Source organism: Pocillopora damicornis, chromosome 6 (genome assembly GCF_964200805.1).
Source record: "Pocillopora damicornis chromosome 6, jaPocDami1.2, whole genome shotgun sequence".
Taxonomy (NCBI): Eukaryota; Metazoa; Cnidaria; class Anthozoa; order Scleractinia; family Pocilloporidae; genus Pocillopora; species Pocillopora damicornis.
The window spans coordinates 2,760,001-2,779,970 of NC_142675.1; the positions used below are offsets into that span (position 1 = coordinate 2,760,001).

Genomic DNA, 19,970 nt, shown 5'->3' on the forward strand with positions numbered 1-19,970 from the left:
GTGGTGCAGCTCAGCGAATCAGGAGTACTCTTTAATATTACATTTCGTGGACATTAATTCGAAGGTAGATTAGTGAATAAAATAGCAAGTGTTTCTCCGGCTTTAGGAAAACTTCATTCAACCGTCTCTGGTACCATTACCATCAGTGGTCATTTATTTTTGAAAAACACTTTTAATTAAATGGTTCCTTGAATTTAAAATAGATACTTGGTCAACAGCTGTTGTGTTTTGCGAACCATTCTATTCCATAGCGATTTACTCATGATAAGTTAGTGAATGGGCGTTTTTTAATCAACTCATTTAATCTTCGAAGACTGTCTTCAAATGCGCTTACAATTCGACTGTAGACGGCAACATTGTGAAAACAACGCAGTAACCCTACTTTTTAAACACGCTTTCGTTTGACATTTTCTTTACACAAGTATTTTTTTCTGAACACAATCTTTCACAATCTCCCTTGTTTGCAGCAGGAAGATGAAACTCAAATGTCGCCCGTTATGGACATCCAATCACGTGCTAGCTTGACGTAAGCTCATTAAAATAATATCTTGTCGGGAGGAATAGATAGTTTTAAATTGATTTCTCTTGCAAGTGCCAATTAAAAAAGACACTGGAATTTTATTTCGTTTTAGTCTCGCACATAAGATCAAATACATCAGTAGATCTTGACCTCTCAGATCCCTGGTTAACCGTTTCTCGACTCTGGCCAATCTTTTTCTGATGAAATATCCGCTGAAAATTGATATTCCCTTCCGATATTAGTCTCTAACGTTAACGTAAGCGTTAATATAATTTCCTTAAGACGTCACTGGCGCGGGTGGCCTGCATTGTTCAATAATCGAGGTGGCAAACAAATTGAGGTTCCCTTTGACGTTACGAAAGTAACAAGTATAATTTGTGATTCTCTTATTCAAATTTTTTATCGAAAGATTTCAGTTCCGTTCAGTCGAAGTCATAAACCTGGTTAAGAGTTTGAACGCGAGTACAGAGGAACTTCAGATCGTTGGTTGCACCGAAACGTTTTGCAGCTTTTTTGAAAACTTTTTTGGAAGATTAAATTTGGAGTGTTGTTCAAATAATTTGGACAGGTTAACTAGTGATTCCGTCGCAAAAAGTAGGAAGTGGCTATTATTTCTTGAACTGGGCAAACTTGACATGATCATGAAATCGCCGTGCCAAAAATCGACAGAGGTTTTTCCCACAAGTTCCGAAGTTGAAGAGCTTTATGTCACCTACATTGTCAACTGCGTGTTCATTGGTGTTCTGAGTTACACAACAGTCATGTTTAACATTGTAACTATACTTGCGATTCGAAAAATCTCCTTATTGTCAAAACCTTTAAAAACACTGCTTCTAAGCCTGGCTTTTTCAGATACATGCGTTGGGCTTTTGGTTGAGCCATTTTATATCTCTATCTTGGTCAAGTGGTCGCAGTTCAACAACCCTTCCTGCGTAACATACCTGGCGTTTCTAAACCTCACTAATCTGTTTCTATTGGCTTCTTTCTGTGGTGTCGTTGCCATAAGCGTTGAGAGATTCTTGGCGATTTATCTCCATCTTCGATATGAGGAACTGGTCTCTGATAAGCGTGTTATTGCAGTGGTAATTTCAATATGGCTTTTTTGCGCGTTAACATCATCAGCTAGTATTTGGCGTAGCAGTGCGGTGTCTTCGCTGTTGTTCGTCAGTATTGGGGTTCTATGTCTTCTAATAACAACCGTAGTCTATATCAAGATTTATGCAGTTATACGAAGGCATAGGAACCAAATTCAAACCCTTCAACAAACGACAACGCGCAATAATAACAAAATGAGTCTGTCGAGCGCTAAGAAATCCGCTACTGGTTTATTTTATGTGTATCTGTTATTACTGATTTGTTATGTACCTCGAGGAGTTTACTTCTTCACCAAAAAACTCAGCGGTTTCAATACCACTTCTAAAAGTTTTGCCGTATACTCCTTGACGCTGTTATTTTTCAACTCATTTTTGAACCCTGTTATTTACTGCTGGAAGATGAGACGCATTCGTCAGGCAATCATGGATACGCTGCGTAACATATTTCGTTGGCGACGAAATTCTAACTCATTTCCTTCGCACCCTGAGAAAAGTATGACCAAAGTCTCGTGTTAAATTTGGCCAAAGAGCGAGTAGAGGTAACTAGGAATATATATATATATATATATAGATGTATATTTATATATATCATGTCTACGCAGCTTCCATGAAATGTCACTCCGTGGTCTGTGTTAGGAGCCAGTTAATGCATTGACCAGAAATAGAGTTCACAAGACTCTGTTATATCACAAGGGTTATCGAAGGACAGAAATAACACTTTTTTTTATGCCAGGTGGAGAAGAGAAAAAAAGACGGAGACTTTTGAGTATTGTATGATAATTAACAGAGCATATAAGTATACTTATAGTTCAGACACTACACCAGAAAACCTTAAAAACAACATCAGTGGCATAAAGAGTTGAAAGAAAACAAAAATAAAAAGGTAAACAAACAAACAATAAATCCGAAAGTAAATAGTAAGGCGGACGATGGAACACGCCTAAATAAACGAAATTTTATCATGTCAACCGAAGCATTAAACCATTTAATTTTCAAAATTTAATGAACAATTCTTCGTCGAAGGCGAAGGGAGGGATTATCGATCCGACAATGCATGGGAAGCTTAATTAAATAGAGGCTTTATTGAGATGCGGACGATAGCAAGAGGTTTAGAGTTATTCTATGTAGAGCTTGCTACAGATCTTAAGTCTGTGCTGTTTGGAGTAAAACGCTATTCGAGGGCTTTTAAATTAAATGGTTGATGTCCAAGCGCGTCAGAAGTAGTTTTATCCATCTTCCAGTCGCCGTTCGTCTTAAGTCTTAAAGTAATTAACTGTCCTTATTTGAAGACCGTTTTGGACTGAAGATGATTAGTGCTTTAGTGTTAATTTTGAATATTGCGCCAGGTGATTGAATCCAGGCGTAATGCAGTCCTCGACCCACTAGAACGAGTGTGTCTTCATCTGTATAAAATCAATAACGGTTTCATTGTTGTAAACATGACACATAAGAAAATTTGTACGCAGATGCGTGCCTAATTTTTTTTTCTCCCCGAGGCTGCATTGCGCCTGAAGGATTTCCGGGTAAAACGATTTATCGTAAGTGTTGGATATTTACAAAGCTAATCTTATACGTTGTGTAAGATAATACTTATGATAAAGAAGAAGCCTTCAAGTAGGCTAACTTTCAGACTCTTAATCCTATTGTGGTTCGAAAACTGACAGGAACAGGAACACAGGAAATGTGCTCCTGACAGGAATAACAATCAAGAAACTCGGCTCCTGTAATAAAAAGTTGGGTAATACAGCTAATTGACCGAGTGACTACGTGTTTTGCGATTCGTTGTTTCCCCTCATCTATCGGAGTGCCGAAGTCAAGATGGCAGACATCACAGGAAAATTGTCATCTTTGTTTTGTTAACTATAGTTCTGAAAAAGCAGGTGAAGGCTTGAAAACAAAGTAAAATTAAATGAGTTTGTGGCAACTTCAAATGATGTAATTAAATAAGAACGAATGACTTTTCGAGCACATGTGGAGAAGTTTGCACATTGGAGAAATTTGCAAGGATCAGTGAAAAGAGTGCTGGGAAGCGCCGACGAGGCTTGGAACTAGCATTGTTTGAGGCGCCACTTTAGGATTTTGTGACGTGGCCATTCACATGCGCAGATATTTGATTTTCTTTATTGCGCATAAAGGCCGCTTTCTAAATTTTGCACACACTGTACAAGAAGTGTGGCGGTTTGGAGGAGTGTATCCGTGGACTGACGCTTTTTTAACGGGATTTTGTGTATTTGGAGGTACAGAATAGTCTTTTCGAAGCACATGGAGCACTACAGTTCGTTTGGGTGGATTTGGTTGGTTTTATGTGTATGGATTTCTTGTCCTGCTGCATTTTATCTACCCGGTCTGGCGCCGATTTCGTATTGCGAGACGGAAAAATCAACAAATCCTGTTTGTTTGGTAAGGTTCGGGGGAGTTAAATTTATATATTTTGCAACTCCGCTGTCTTATGTAACGCTCAGAACACTTTGAAGAATCTGATATAGATTAAATCAACGAATTTTGAGCCAAGGTAGTTAGAATTTTGTTTGTTTGTTGCTGATGGTGGTCAACGGTGATCAATTTCGCTTCGACTTCTTTCAACACCGCTACTGAAATGTTAAGGCTTTGCGCATATTCCTAGATAGCGAGGCAAACTTAATGTTATTAGGTAATGGTTGTTTAATTTATTGCAATCACACTTGCTTTTAGTTATGTATTGAACCTCTGCTTTTATTTTGTATTATTTATAATGTCTTTATTCACTTGTATATCAACATCGATTCGATGAAGCATCTAGCTATAGAATTTTATCATCAACAAGTTCTGATGTTTTCCTTAAACAGAAATTGTCATCAACTTTGTTAGGTTGTTCGCTTTTAGATATTTCGCAGTAGTACGCGTGTGAAAATTCGTGGTCATTACCGATCACATTATAATCTAGCCGTATCGAGTTAACGAAAGAAATGGCTATTTTTAGACATTTTGACATCTACTTCGCCACGAGTAAGATTATTTTTTGTTTTTTCGATCCCTTTCAGTGTAAGTGCAAAGCGTGAACATCTGTGTCATCAATTTTACATTTCATGCAAGAATAAAACCGTATTTCCCTGACAACCAGCAAGATACGCCAAGAATGAGATGTTTGAATAAATTCACATTAAAGCTGTCAATTGAAAAGTTACGTGAAAGTTTTGCCTAAGGGTAAACAAACAAATCTAATGGTTTTTTTGTTGTATTTAAATTTTACATGAAGTCTCTTCAAATCTTCAATCTAGTGATTCCTGCAATTTATTGTTAGATTAGTATCACCCTTATAATATGGATGGCAAGAAATATTTGACCTATACCCTGGGAGTAAATTTTTTCAGAATCATGGGATTTTTCACCAAGGTGTCTAACATATGCATTACCATTGTTGGAAACAAAGAGGAATGAAAATCAATCTTGACCTCAATGCTCAGTTTTGGTGAATTTGTTCTAAATACATGTTTTTTTTTTGTTGTTATTTCTCTAGTCCAAAATTGATTTGTTTGTGAATCGTCTGGATTCTGTAGAATCAGTGATTCCCTACGAGTATGCCAGGTTTGTAACTTTTACTATCAATATTATTGTTTTTTTAGCCCTTTAACTGCTAGAAGTGATCAACATGTAACTTCTCCTTATAATATCTAAACATTATCCAGCAAACAGGTCATGCAAATATTCAAACTCATCAGGTAGAAATTGTTGTCTTGATCTAAAACCAAATTCTTGTAACTTATTTATGAGGAAATATGAAACAGCTGGAGGGGAGAATTAACAATCAGATCTCGGTAGTGAAAGGGTTAATACACTCAGTAAATGGTGTTAACCTAGGGGTAATAATTGACTGTGTAGTCTTTTTATCCAGGTGAGAGTAGTCCTGAATAGAACTGTCGTCGATTAGATCGAACAATATTTTGACAACATGAGAACAAGTTATAATCAGAGTTAGGGTTGTCCTTCAAATAAAAACCATTACTAACTGAGATAAACATACAACACAGTCAGAACTTTTCAATTCTGTTCGATCTTGGTCTTTCTAATTCAGTTGATTGTTAATCCTTTCCCTCCCAGATCTCATCAGCAATTCTCCTTACTATCTGTTATACATTTCTTATGAATTTAGTTTGGAGAATTTGTTCTTGGAACAATTTATAATTCCCTAGTTGATTCTAATTCTTCTCAGTACTTGTTCTCATCACTTGTCTGCTTGATATTGTATTGATATCGTAAGGAGAAATTCTATCTTGGTCACTCATTGGAGTTTAAGAGTTAAGAAAAATGGTTGTGAATCTGACTAGAAGAAAACAAAGTGCATACTTAAAAATTGTTTTGACTTTAAATTCATTTTAAACAACAACAAAGTAAGGTTAGAAATTTGTTATTAGCAAGTACATGTCCATGTTAATGGGCGAAAGTCTTCATTTTATTAATTCACATGTTCAACTTATTTGTACAGGTTTGATTTCTGTGTACCACCCACAGACAAGACATCACCAACAGAAAACCTTGGACAGGTTTGTAAATAAGCATGCATGTAGACCATGTTTTACATAGATGGTGTTCTTAGCTCTTTTATTTGCCCATATATATTTGCCTTATCGTGATCTAAAAAGGTTGTAAGAGCTGAAATAAAGATTGTCAGGAGGGAAAGGCACATTGTGTAATACTACTGACATAGTATTCTGGTCAATGCATAATTATTCTTTTTTCCACAGCAATATTCAAAAGTAGAAAGATAATTAATTTTTAGCTTGGAAATGATATGAAATTAATTTTCTGAGTGCCCATGAGGACATTCCAATTATGTGCCCCCAATGCTCTACCACTGAGCCAAAGAGACTCTACATGTGCTCTTCTCTTAGTCCAATGCTCCTAACAAGGCAAAATGACATCTTCAAATATTAAAAGTTGATGACATAGTTTTCAGCTGAGTGTGGAGTGATGGAAGTTTAGTGACCATAATGTGTTTTCATGGCAACTGCCTCCGTTTTGGGTGGCAATGCTTTCTTTTTACCTCCTGGTGGGCTTTCATATTTGACAGTTGGTGATACATGGCTCTTGAGATTCAGTCACCCTTGGAAACAAGGAATGTTGCCCTTGACAACATAATTTTTACAGTCAATTCCCTGTCACCAAATTTTTTCCATGCCTCACTCAATTGGGAATTTTAGTACTGTATATCTCATTTTACACAGCTTCATGCTTCATTCTTGAACTTACAGCAGTGTTTTGCTTTTTTTACAGGTTGTTTTTGGAGAGAGGATAAGACCCTCCCTTTACAATGTAAGCAACAGCTTTTATTAACGGTCTTGTTTAGATGACTTCATGTTTATCTGGGCAATACACCAGTTAATAACTGGGTATATTTACTAGCTTTCTTCGGTTGTGTTTTAGTCAACTTTTCTGTGTTTTAATTGGTGTATTTTACATTCAATTTACATTTCCATAGTTTGGCAATCTTTGTTTATTTTTTTTTTTGTTATTTGTTAATATGTTTGACAGATTACATTCAAGAAGGATGTAACATGTAAACAACTTTGCCCCAAAGAATACAAATCTGGCAATGCAGAGGATGGGAAGAAGCTGGAATTTTTAAGAAGTGGAATTGCTCTTAACTATCAAAATCATTGGTTAGTGTGGCTGTAGTCTCAACATCGTACTTATTGAATGACAATGTCTTGTTAGATTTTCATTATTAGATAAATAAATTTTTGATTGTTTGTCTCACAATATAAGAGTCAGGCTAGTCAATGATATTGATTACAACGTTGTTGCTGTTTATAACATAACAAACCATGGTGCTATGAATAGTGACATGCAAACTTTCAACCTTGTTGTGTGACAAAGGCCAGCAAAATCAGGTACTTATTCTATAGACATGTTCTTTGTGTCATCTTAAACTTACTGTTTTCTTAAGCTGACTCTGCTATACATCTTTCTAATCTTTGCAGGATTATTGACAACATGCCTGTGACTTGGTGTTATGAGGTTGCAGATGAAGAAAGAAAGTACTGTTCCACAGGATTTCCTATTGGCTGTCATGTGTCAGAGGATGGACAAGCACGCGATGCCTGTGTAACAAGTGTAAGTATTTACAGATTTCTCAATTAGTATACTAATGGGCCTGGTTGTTTTAAGGTGGATAATGCTATCTAGTAGAGAAATCTCTGTCTGGTGGATAGCGCAGTATATTTTGTTTAGACTTACAGCCACTGGATAGAGATTTACATGTTGGATAGCAATTTACAATGAATTTATGTTGGATAGTGTTATCCATCCTTTGAATAACCAAGGTGCAACCAAGGCCAGAAGTTTTCAATTGAGGGATGAAAACTGAAATTGAAGTCATCATTACAGCCAAACAGAACATAGGGGAAAATGATTTAAAATGTAAGTTCATGGAAAGTCGCACTTAGACACAGGCAAACGTCAAGAGGTGGGGGTTAATGGCAAATCATGATTGGTTTTAGTTTTGCATCTGATTGGTTGAAAGGATGGGACAAAGGTTTTTTGACCAATCAGTGAGCAAACTGAAAGGAACCAGAACTAAAGCATTTCAGGTTTATCTTTGATGAATCCTCCAAAGTTTGCTCTACTTCCCACATGTGGCATTGCAGCTCTGTTGGCAGTCGAGCCCATTTAGTCTTTACCAGGCTCAAGTTGAAAGCCTGGATGTTTTTTGTTTTATCTGTAATTTTGTTATTGGTAATTTAATTGTGAGAATTATTTTGTACCTTGTTTATGTTTTTTGTTTCAGGCCAAGTTCAATGAACGCGGGATGCACTACATCTTTAATCATGTTGATATCGAGATCAAATACCATGATGGGTCGGGGGAAGACTGGGAAGGAGCTCGTCTGATGTCTGCAAAGGTCACACCAAGAAGGTATGAACTGCACAAACAACACTGTCAGGGAGGGCCACAGTGGCCTTATGGTCTGTGTGCTGAGCTGGACTCTTGAGTCAAGAGGTCTGGGTTTGGGATCTGCCCTGTTCATTGTGTACTGTTGGTGTGTGAGACACTGAACTCCCAATGTCAGGGAAACATGTCAAAATGCTGGACAAGAATAGCCAGCAATTGATTGGCACTTCATGCCAGAGAAACTGGGATAAAACTCTTGCAGGAGTCACTTGACAAGAGTGCATGCTTTATTTGTTCTTTTTTTTTTTACACCATAGTGCCTGAATGTTTTATATATGTCATCCAACTTGAAGCAATCTTGTAGTAATAAAAGTTGTAAATTTTAAGCTTGTAAGTGTAGTATTGATGGATTTGTTTTTGTGTTGACATGAGTTTGGGACAAAGAAAAGTTCTGAGTTCCTTTAGGAAACCCAATGTCATACACCTGTATACTGTACTTGCCTGTTTTACTCTTTGAGGTTTGATTCCTCACAAGGTGTCAGATGCATGAAAAGACAAAAAATCATATATCCTTACACAGCAATCCTGTTAATTCTACAGTATCAAGCACGAGAAAGGCAAGGATCTGAAATGTGATGGTGATTTACCAGCCATGGGTTTTCCAGCTGAGATAAAAAGTGATGTTTACATTGCTTACACATACTCTGTTCAATTCCTGGTGAGTTTGAGCTTATAATATCTTAAACATAGTCTTTCCCAAAATCTCAGTAGTGATTCTCCCTGCTCTCTAACATACATTTCTTATAGTTTAAGCTCTGAGAATTTGGAGGTGAATCATATGATAATTATCCTTTAGTAAATATTTTGGTTAGTTCTCATCACTTAAGCTGGACAATGTATTGAAATCAGAAGGAGAAATCACTCCTTGATAGCGACCAAGACAGAATTTCTCCCTACATTATCAATACAGTATGATGCAGACGAGTGATGAGAGTGAAGAATAATTATCAATCAGAGGATAATATTATTTGATCCAATGCCAAATCAGGGTGTGAAATTACGCCTAATACAGGCACCAATGCGACTAAATTTTTCACTTTGGCAACCAAATCCTGAAAGTTAGTTGCCAAATTGGCAACTAGAACGTTTCATCATGACCTTACCAAGAGATATAGTGAATTAAAAAGATTTGCAAAGATAAATCTGTGGCAAACTTCCTCATTAAGTTTGTTTCCAAAACGTAGCACATGCATCTCAATCGATAACTAGACGCCATCTTGGATTTAGATGAGCCTGAACGTTGTTTATCATCCATCCTAGTGTCCACTTTGTAGCACGTTAAAGATCTATTCCCTAACTTAATTTTGGAGGGTCTATCTAGAACGCTGACAGCGTAAAGAAAGATTTTGTTTGTCTCTGAAAATGGTGACCAACTTTTTTTGAATTGGCTATCATTCTGAAGAATTTAGGAGCCAAGTGGCTGTCAGAAAAAAAAGTTAATTTCACGCCCTGCAAATATTTAGAACTAACATATAAGAATTTTAAGGAAAGTAAGGAGAATTACTAATGAGATCTTGGGGTTGAAAGGGTTGAAATCTTAGTGCAGCTAAAATCTTGGAAAAAACTGGATAGACAAGAAATATTTAGAATTTGTTTGTGTTAATTCTGGAAAGTCATAGATTTTGAGTGGGGCCAGAGATAGCAATCAAATCAATAGAACATGAGAATGCAAAGGAAAACACAAAATATTGTTTTCTTAGTAAATGGCTACTTTCACTCTCTAGGAAACCAACTTTTCAAACCTTTTTACAGGTATTATGTGAGCCATGAAAAATGCTAAAAAGTCCAAGGATACTGTACCTTTTGGAGAGTGATGTTTCCAGTTTTTTGTAAGGTTCTGAAAGGATACAAATGAAACTTTCCAAAAGTGACAGGAAAAATGCACTAAAACGTACTTATGTGAAGATTATATTTACTATGCATGAGTTGAAAACTTTTTGCATTGAAGCATATTCTGTACTGGGTTTATGTCTACATATGCAAACTCCTTTCTTCACCCTCTCCTTCCCAAGGTTATTGTGGTACGTCTCTTTGTACATGGCCTTGATGAGATCAAGCGTTTCATTCTTGTGAAGAAGGGATCAGTGTCATTGAACTTGCAATGGTATAATTTGTACTGAAGAGAAAATTTATTTTATTTTGCAGCCTGAGACTGATCCCAATCACAAATGGGCATCCCGCTGGGACTACATTCTTGATTCAATGCCACACACAAAAATCCAGTGGTTCAGGTAAGATAATATTATACTCCACATGTACTAAGGTGAGGTACTATGGCAAGTAATTGAGTAGAGTTGTTTATCTGCAATGAGGCACAAAAGTGATGAATAATTAGTGACACTGTAAATGCAATTGTCAGCTTTAATATATGTCAGCTATGAGTTGATCAAGGCAGGGTTTCAATATCTTTTTCTATAATCCATTGCTGATGGTGCATTGTGTGGCTATATTGTAAGGTAAAATGCAAACATCAAAATATAAATTAAACAATATCCCCTTGTAGATGAGCTTCTTTCCTTCCATCATCTCTCTACTTCATAATGTATCGACAATACAAGATGAATCATCTTTGTAGTGTTTCTTTAGGGTGAAAGGGCTAAACTACATTTATATACAGTTTTCAGCTGATCATGTCACAAAGAGTCTTTGATTCAACTCAGAGACTTGTGTAATTTCCACTGGTAGGAATGCAAAGATGTGATGTTTTTTGCTACAGTCCTCTTGATGGCATTGATCCACTCTAACATGTGATCTTATTAGTGTTGTGATCTTTTGTCCTCAGCATCATGAATTCATTGGTCATTGTGCTCTTTTTGTCTGGAATGGTGGCCATGATTATGCTGCGAACTCTGCATAAGGACATTGCTCGTTACAATCAGATGGAGTCAGCGGTATGTAGTCAGATCTAAGATTTTAAATACCAGTAGAGAAGTTGGTTGGCATAAAATGAGACTTGTCAGAGAACCAAGTTTAATTTTTTTGGAAACATTTGAGGTTAGCTGTTTCCAGCCTTAATACCTCTTCATGAAAAAGTTTGGGGTTTATGCTTCAAGTTGCTGACTGTGTTTTTTTTTGCCCCCCTGATTGTATGGACAATTATATGAAAACAAAAGTTCTAAACTGAAAGTTAGAAGCAATTGATAATAAATGAGACATAATTTTGCTAATTTAATGTTAAAAGTAAATATAACCCACTGTATGGACCAATCATGGTATTCATAATAACTGAGAGATGAAATTAATATAATTTATCACGCCTTTTGTAGGAAGAGGCTCAAGAGGAGTTTGGCTGGAAGTTGGTCCATGGAGATGTCTTCCGCCCTCCAAAGAAAGGAATGTTATTGTCTGTCATGTTGGGTTGTGGAACTCAGATATTTATTATGGTGTTTTTCACATTAGGTGAGATTGACTTAATGTATTTTTCCATGGCCTCAAAAGAATTGTATACATTTTCATTTGCATTACTGGGTATGTTTTTTCCCCTCTGGATGAGATTCCAGTCCTTAGCAAGTTACCCTGGCCATTTGCCAGTACCCACCCTGAGTGGGGAGAGGCATAGCAAGAGGATGATGACTTGTCGGAGAATGTAACATTCTAATCTTGACCCTTCGCCAACTACTTTTTTCTACCCTTGTTTGAGTTTGTTTCATTTTATATTTTCTCATGTCATGGATCGGTTTTTTTCCCCTCAACTACATGTATGTATTAACTCTATATTGAGTTTTTAACTAAGGTGTTGTCTCATAGATTAAATCTTCTTTTGTTCCTCTTCAGTGTTTGCTTGTCTTGGATTCCTTTCACCTGCAAACCGTGGAGCATTGATGACTTGTTCATTGGTGAGTTGCTGCCTAACATTCTTTGGAAAAAAAAGCAAAAATCTTCAAAATTAAATGTACATGTAATGCCCTAGTATAATAGAACATCTCTTAAAAATCTTTTCCTAATCAGCAACCACTGCCATATTGTTGTGTTAGATCTTTGTAAGGTAGCTGGTCAAACATCATTTTTCTAAATGCAGTGGTCAGTGAGTTTTGATTTTTTTGGCCTAAACCTCCAACAGGTGCTATTCAGCACAGGTCACATGTAACTCTCTATACACATGGAACCTTCAGTTTGGTAAATATTGAGAAGAGTCGTTTAGAATAAGTGTGAAAAAAGGCGTGAGTTTTATTTACTAAAATGTTTAAGAACCCAGCCAAAGAAGTTTACTGAAATGATATGTATATGTGTAGGTTAATAAGTACAATGTACATATTTTTTTATCTTTTTTTTTTTTTTTTTTGTAGGTGCTGTTTGTTTGTCTTGGTTCACCTGCTGGTTATGTTTCTGCCAGAATTTACAAAAGTGAGTGCCATGGATAACAAGCATTTGGTTGTATTGTCAAGGGAGAAAATTACATGACATCATTGAAACAATTTTTGTTTTTATACTTTTTTCTCAGTAAGGTAGATTTTGTCTTTTTCTAAAAGGTATTTGCTTGTTTGCAATTTTTTTTTAAGTTATGTAGAAAGAAATTAACTTTGTCTGTATACTGTACAACTGTTATGCAGCCCTTCTATGCATGCCCTATCATCCTTCAGTGTCCCTATTATTCTGGGTGGCATTTTCCATTCAACAGAATTCTAATGATGCTTTGTAAACTTCTTTTTTTACTGTTTAGTGGTTGGAGGAGAATTATGGAAGACCAATGTCCTGTTATCAGCGTTCTTTTTCCCTGGGTGAGTACTCGTTGATGCAAACATGAACGCTACAGTATACAGCTGGAAAGAATGAAGTTCGGTGAAGCTGCTTCTTTTGTTTGTGACAGGAAGACTTTTCAGTTTGACTAGTAAAACTCAATGTAAGAGGTATTCACTGCAAAGATCTTTTAAGAAGGATTTGAAATTCTGAACATTACAATGTCAACTGTTAAAAATACTCGGCTTGTTAGCTACTCAAAGTAAGTCTAATGCCTTATTGCGTGAATTTTTGACTACAGTAGAAATGCATCTAAAAAGAATGAATTATCATTGTCATCATTTTATCATCGTCATCATTATCATTTCAATGATCTTTGTTATCATCTTTATCATTATCTTTATTGTGGTCTTCATCACAGTCAGTGTAATTGTCATTTTCAATATTGTTGCCATAACTATCACCCTTGTCGAATGTAATAACTTTTTCTTTGATTCCAGATTGATGTTTGGAATTTTCTTCCTGTTGAATCTTGTTCTGTGGTCAGAGGGTTCCTCGGCGGCTGTTCCATTCACCACTTTACTTGCCCTGTTAGCCATGTGGTAAGTCTAAACCTGAATCATTATCAGCCCATGACTCTGCGCATTTTATGAAACATGCACGAAATGTTAATTTTTCCTTTTTCCTTTTTTACTCGATAGGTTTGGCATTTCAGTTCCACTTACATTCCTGGGGGCTTACCTTGGATTCAAGAAAAAGGTGATTACATAAACCGCTGATAATTAAGGTAGTAGTCAATATAAACGTAAAGTCAGCCTACATGTATTAGCTAGAAAACCCATCTGGCCAACACATATCCTGGTTTCCATAGCATAAACCCTAGACACCCTAACGTTGGTATCCATATTCTCCCAACTGTTCTCTATACATATCCTTAGGTGTTGACCAGGAGAGTTTGTTCAAAAATCAAGAGCTTCTTTACTTGGTGATCATTTGCTTTATTCTCGTGACCTTCGTGTTTGATTCAAGGGTGATATTGTAAGGAGAAATTACTGTAGATGTCTGTCATTCTCAGGAGTTAATTAGTTAAGCGATTTGGGGTATTGTTTCCTCTTCCCTCTCTTAGACGAGATGCCAGTATGCGCGGGTTTGCTTTTGGCGTTTTTTTTCTTTTTTTTATCAGGTTCCTTCAACAGTTTCTTAGAACCCATTTATGCTCCTAAGTGAAGAGAAATGCTATGAGAGTAAAGTTTCTTGCCCAAAAAGGCATTATGAAGACCCTGCCTTGGCTCGAACCCAGACCCCTCGGTCCTTTGGACCTTTGACACCTTCCCATGTCAGTACAATTATGGATTCTGAAGAATGTTTGTTTTTTCCTTTAGCCAATTGAGCAACCAGTTCGAACCAATCAAATTCCTCGTCAGATTCCAGACCAGGTAAGTACAATTACGGACTCTGAAGAATACAGAGCACCTCAAGTTAGAGGTTTACAATCTAGGTGGTTCCACAGGTCAGTTCTAATTCACACACTACCTTTGCCTTAACCATTTTATATTAGACAATGATTCATTTATATCTTGAATTAAGATAACGACTGAATGTCTATTTTAGCGAAGTTTTCAATTGAGTGTCGAAAGTAATTCGGGATTTTGTTCTTCCTCGCTCCGTGATTGGTTTAGAAAACTCGCGCCTCTCCATCAACCAATCAGATCCAGAACTAAAAGCAATCACGACTTGGTAACCCGCGTTTTCCCGCGCGTTAGGCCTGGGTTTTTATTGGCTCTTGTTACTTCGACTTGGTAACCCGCGTTTTCCCGCGCTTTAGACTTGAGCTTTATTGTCTCTATATGGTAACTTCTTTCCTTCTGATTGGCCGTTGCAATTACGGTGGTTTTGCTGTTACGTTACTAAATCAGAAAGCGCCTTAGTGCTCTACGTGTAATAGATTTGTATTAAAATCATTAAGATATTGTCTCAAAATAAAATATTGTTGTCTTGCAGAGTATTTACACCAGAGCAGGACCAGGAATCATCATGGGAGGTGTTCTTCCGTTTGGGTGTATTTTTATCCAGTTGTTTTTTATCTTAAACAGTATTTGGTAAGTCTCTTTATTGTATGAATTATGGAGATTTTTACCTAAATTTATGTTAAACCGTTAGATTTTTCTCCTTTTTTTTCTGTTTGCGTGTAACTTGTTACAGCCCCTTTACGTTTTTTACAAACTCGTAAAGCAGACTGCCTTCCTGACAAGCAATTAATATATTTGTAGGAGTATCAGGCGAACTTGGATGATGCAAACTGTATTTGAATCCAAATGTTCTTCTCCAAATTCTGCCATACATATATTTTGTCGTGCAAAAAGCTATTTTCTTCTCTATTATAAGGAAAAGTCTAAACAATTTCATGTGAACACGCAATAATACAGACAGCCTCCTTAAATTCCACTTTTATTGTATAAACTTCTTGAAAAATACTCGCTTATTTATTTTTAGTTCGGATTATCGGGTGACCCAACAAAACGGTAGTTCGATGCTTCATTTTAGTTTGAACTGTCAGTATGAGTGATTTTATTGCTTTTTTTCTGCATCAACCAGGTCGCATCAGATTTACTACATGTTTGGTTTCTTGTTTGTGGTTTGTTTAATTCTACTGTTGACGGTGTCAGAGACCACCATACTGTTGTGTTATTTCCATCTTTGTGCTGAGGTGAGGAAATTCATGTGGTTAAATTCGAACCAAAACTAGTCTTTCCATGGCTGTTTTCTTCACAGTTATGGGAGGGAGCGCGAAGCGATCGCGTGTGAACGAGCGCGGAATTATCCCACCCTTAAGGGTTCACGTAGGTAACTCCCTAGCGGCTTCTTTTGCGCCCAAACATTGGACAATGATCGAAGGGAAAACAGTGATCTTCGAGCGGACCACACCAAAATTTTACTTTATCGTACGGTGCTTTAAACACCTTAACATTTTGCTTTCGTACATTCTAGTCACCCTTACATTTCTATCTTTTATATTTTGACATTCAACACGCTTTCTCGTTCGTGGCAATTTTGAAGCAGAGAAAATTCTTGTTACGGTTGGAGGCGAAGCTGTGGCTTTCACTACTAGATAGAGCTTCTCTATGCATTAGGGTTACATTCGTGTTTAGTATCCGTGAAAGCTTAAAACAGTTCCCATGTACAGTGAAAGACCTGGTTTTCCTTGGTGCAAGTAGAAAGAAAGTCCACGAAACTTCACCTCTCGCCAGCGTGCGTTTGTAAGTTGTTCTGTCTCGCGGGTGCCAATCCCAAACGTCTACAGCACGCCAGTACGCGCATGCGGTGTGTTATTCAACACGCTTTCTCGTTCGTGGCAATTTTGAAGCAGAGAAAATTCTTGTTACGGTTGGAGGCGAAGCTGTGGCTTTCACTACTAGATAGAGCTTCTCTATGCATTAGGGTTACATTCGTGTTTAGTATCCTTGGAAGCTTAAAGCAGTTCCCATGTACAGTGAAAGAACTGGTTTTCCTTGGTGCAAGTAGAAAGAAGGTCCACGAAACTTCACCTCTCGCCAGCGTGCGTTTGTAAGTTGCTCTGTCTCGCGGGTGCCAATCCCAAACGTCTACAGCACGCCGGTACGCGCATGCGGTGTGCCTCGTGTCGTATGTTCAAAACGAAACTTCATCCATTCTCTGCAATATTCGGAACTCAAAACTTGTCGATGTAGTTCTTAAATACGATCTTGTTAAACGAAAAGTCAGACTGTAAAGGGATTCGAACCATAACTAGATCCTTTCCCACTGTTTGTGTATTTCAGTGCAACTTATTATAGAGTGTCCCTAACGGTAATGTTTCGCTTATTTTCAACGCTTTACTCAATTGCAGGATTATCATTGGTGGTGGCGTTCCTTCCTAACTGGCGGATGTACTGCAGTGTATTTCTTTCTGTACTCGATTCATTTCTTTGTCACCAAACTGACCATCACAGGAACAGCCTCTACCTTCCTGTACTTCGGCTACACACTGATCATGGTGTTGATCTTCTTCCTTTTCACTGGTAAGTGCGTCATGGATCCTTGCCGTTGTGATTGGTATTCTGTGCCGTTGTAATCGTTAACTTGTTCCAGGCTTCCGGGTGGCGGTGACTCAAGAACTAGAGTTACTCTCCACTGCGCCTTGAGCAACTCTAACGCAGCTTTCGAGATCTCCAACTTCCCGCATGCATCTATAGATTCCAGACAAATGGACTAGCAACTCTTGCGTTTCTTTCGAGATCTCCAAACTTCCCGCATGCATCCATAGACTCCAAACAAATAGATTCCATGTTGCAGTGCGTCTGTTCAGTAATAGATCACAGAAGGCCTCAGAATGTGGTATGAACAAAACGTGGTACACGGGGCGCAGCTAAGTGTGTCAGTGATTTCCCAAACGCATTTTGACCTTATCTTTGATCTATCACTGAACGGACCCAAGGCAACATAGAATTTATTGTTATATATGATAAAAAGCACCATATCGTCGATGGTGACGTCGTCTACGTGTATGAACCGATGAAGATGTGTGTTTAATTCAGCTTTTCATGTAAACCACGATACTTGCACGCAGAGTATGGACCAATCTTTGAATATCAATATGGTGAATTCTGTGCCAAACTTTTATGCCTTTCATTTAAATCTAAAATCGCTTATACCTTTTCCCAGGTACTGTGGGATTTTTCGCCTGTTTCTTCTTTGTGAGAAAAATCTACAGCATCGTCAAGGTAGACTGAGAAACCTGATGGAAACTTTGCTATTTATGGATCGACAAAAGTATAGTGGAAATATTTGAACTTTAGCCAGCCACAACAAGAGACTAATGGCGAAGGTTGGGCTCGGAAAAGTCACTACTAGGATCTTGGTGGTTCCATTTAGTTGTAATTCAGAAGTCAAGGTATCAACCTCAATTGAAATTGTTACCTCCTTGTTCTTTTGTGTTGGAAAAAGTAACGAGCACACAACACGAACCAAATATGTAAATCTTAAAGTTGAAAAAATGTTTCGTATTAAATAATTTCGTGGGATTATTTTTCTCCTTGGCAATATGACGTATTAGCGGAGCTCGCAGCACGCGCGCAGTGGAGCCCCAGTACTAAGTAGAAATGGTAGCAGTCCATCAAACCGAATTTAAGCTGGTAATTGTAATAATTTTGGTTGCTCATTTGTGGAGAATACTCAAGAAAAGATAATGTATTGTTCAGACTATTTTAACTCGGTTATAACCTCCGTGAGACACGGACACGGGGCGAAGTTGTTGGAACTGTAGTTATAAGTCTGCTTGAAACACTTTTGCCAAGAACTTAACTGAAAGAAATTTTTTTATCCATGATGGCTGCTCATGTGAGCCAGCGATTTCAAAGCGAAGAAACTTGCCAAACGTGACGTAATTCATTGCCATCATGGTGGTTATCATCACGCACGTGTGACGTGTTTGCGTGGACTTGTGAAGTTGTGATTGGATGTGATGAAATAAAAACCTTTTTCGACTAAACTTTAAAATAATATACATGTGTTAATTTGGGGGGAAAGTTGTTTGTCGAGTGACTTTCAAGCAGCTGTTTCGTTCAAGTGGTTAAAGGTAGAACAAGAGATTTCATAGCTTCAATCCGACTATGGTTAGGTATTTTTAAGGTTGTAAGAGGAAGGAGGAAGTGATATCACTTGTTATAAATTTAAGGATGTTCATCTTAGTTTTGTAGTTAACTATGGACAGTTTGCTGTGAATATCCCAGTTCTTTTCTGAAGCATTAGGACAACATAATGGAAGGTACCGTGTGGAGTCCAATGTCGTAACATCGAGGTGCACGGTGTACAAGGCGATAGCTAAAAGGAGTTTCAACTTGGGGTAAATTATTTTTTCCTTGCTTGGAAAATTTCATGTAAATTGAAATGTGAATGTCTTATACTTTGTGCACAGTTTGATTTTGCTTAATCAGCTGTTCCTTTTTTTCCATAATACCTCACGGTCGATGTATTAACTTCAACTTAAAAGTAAAGACTTTCTTACAGTATTTTCTGGAATAAAAGCCACAAACTCCTAGATTTATTCCTCATATTCGGGATTATTACGTTATTGCAGCTGGACGTTTCTATTCGCTTAAGATATGTGCGGATTGCGTAGTTGGTGTAGGAATCTTTCTATATAGCAAGCTTCATTGAGGGAAAACTTATGTAAACCTAATTTAATAATTTTAAGTTAAACAACACTTCGTACATATTCCTCATGATTATGTTTTCTTTCTTCATTCTGGTTATATAAATTTGTTCTAGTGAGTAGAGTGTTATCCAGAAAGCTAAAGCTAGTTTCTGAGTTCCAAGAGCCCTCGCTTCCAAAACGAGGCGTGGCTTAAAAACTTTATCTGTAAAGTAAGTTTTACTTGCATGATAATAACCTATCATTTTTCTACCCCCGTTTTAAGATGAAGGCTTGGGGCATCTCAGAAATGTTCTCTTTAACCAAAGTAAATAAACACGCACTTATCAACTTACCGTGATTTGTTCCTTTAAATAAGAACTCCTGTAAAGGTGTTTTACCGACTCCTAGGAAAGTGATTCGTTACTGGTTTTTTTTAATTCCTTTCTCACAGGCCTCTTCTATTCTTACATATCATCTTCACCCTTCCTTCCTAAATTTCTTTGTTTTTCTTAAGTGCTCTACTATTTTGTGCAAACCTCCGTCCGTTTTTTTTCTTTTCCTCAATCCTCCTTGAATTCTGACTTCTCCTGGAAATTGTTCG

The 19,970-nt window shown here is 37.3% G+C and overlaps 2 protein-coding genes across 2 annotated transcripts; both read left to right on the forward strand.

Moving 5' to 3' along the window:
* Nucleotides 1–871: 871 nt before the first annotated feature.
* Nucleotides 872–2,446, forward strand: LOC113683895 (adrenocorticotropic hormone receptor). The gene has a single exon (XM_027201183.2). The coding sequence runs from the start codon at nt 1,156–1,158 to the stop codon at nt 2,128–2,130; it is 975 nt and encodes a 324-aa protein (XP_027056984.2). The 5' UTR covers nt 872–1,155; the 3' UTR covers nt 2,131–2,446.
* A 1,043-nt stretch (nt 2,447–3,489) lies between these two features.
* On the forward strand, nt 3,490–19,717 carry LOC113683896 (transmembrane 9 superfamily member 2). Its single transcript, XM_089210146.1, has 21 exons — nt 3,490–4,014; nt 5,111–5,178; nt 6,077–6,134; nt 6,865–6,903; nt 7,123–7,250; nt 7,572–7,704; nt 8,378–8,505; nt 9,082–9,199; nt 10,687–10,772; nt 11,324–11,432; nt 11,808–11,940; nt 12,316–12,377; nt 12,828–12,885; nt 13,202–13,259; nt 13,719–13,820; nt 13,920–13,977; nt 14,601–14,654; nt 15,220–15,317; nt 15,814–15,925; nt 17,084–17,255; nt 17,899–19,717. The coding sequence occupies exons 1-21, from the start codon at nt 3,877–3,879 to the stop codon at nt 17,964–17,966; spliced, it is 1,980 nt and encodes a 659-aa protein (XP_089066272.1). The 5' UTR covers nt 3,490–3,876; the 3' UTR covers nt 17,967–19,717.
* Nucleotides 19,718–19,970: the final 253 nt, after the last annotated feature.

Excerpts from the sequence above, each read along its gene's own strand:
- LOC113683896 (XM_089210146.1), top strand. The coding sequence starts at position 3,877 with ATGGAGCACTACAGTTCGTTTGGGTGGATTTGGTTGGTTTTATGTGTA. Across the intron at positions 13,821-13,919 it reads CTTGCCCTGTTAGCCATGTG|GTTTGGCATTTCAGTTCCAC; the intron begins GTAAGTCTAAAC and ends TTTACTCGATAG. Across the intron at positions 15,926-17,083 it reads ATTTCCATCTTTGTGCTGAG|GATTATCATTGGTGGTGGCG; the intron begins GTGAGGAAATTC and ends ACTCAATTGCAG.
- LOC113683895 (XM_027201183.2), top strand. The coding sequence starts at position 1,156 with ATGATCATGAAATCGCCGTGCCAAAAATCGACAGAGGTTTTTCCCACA.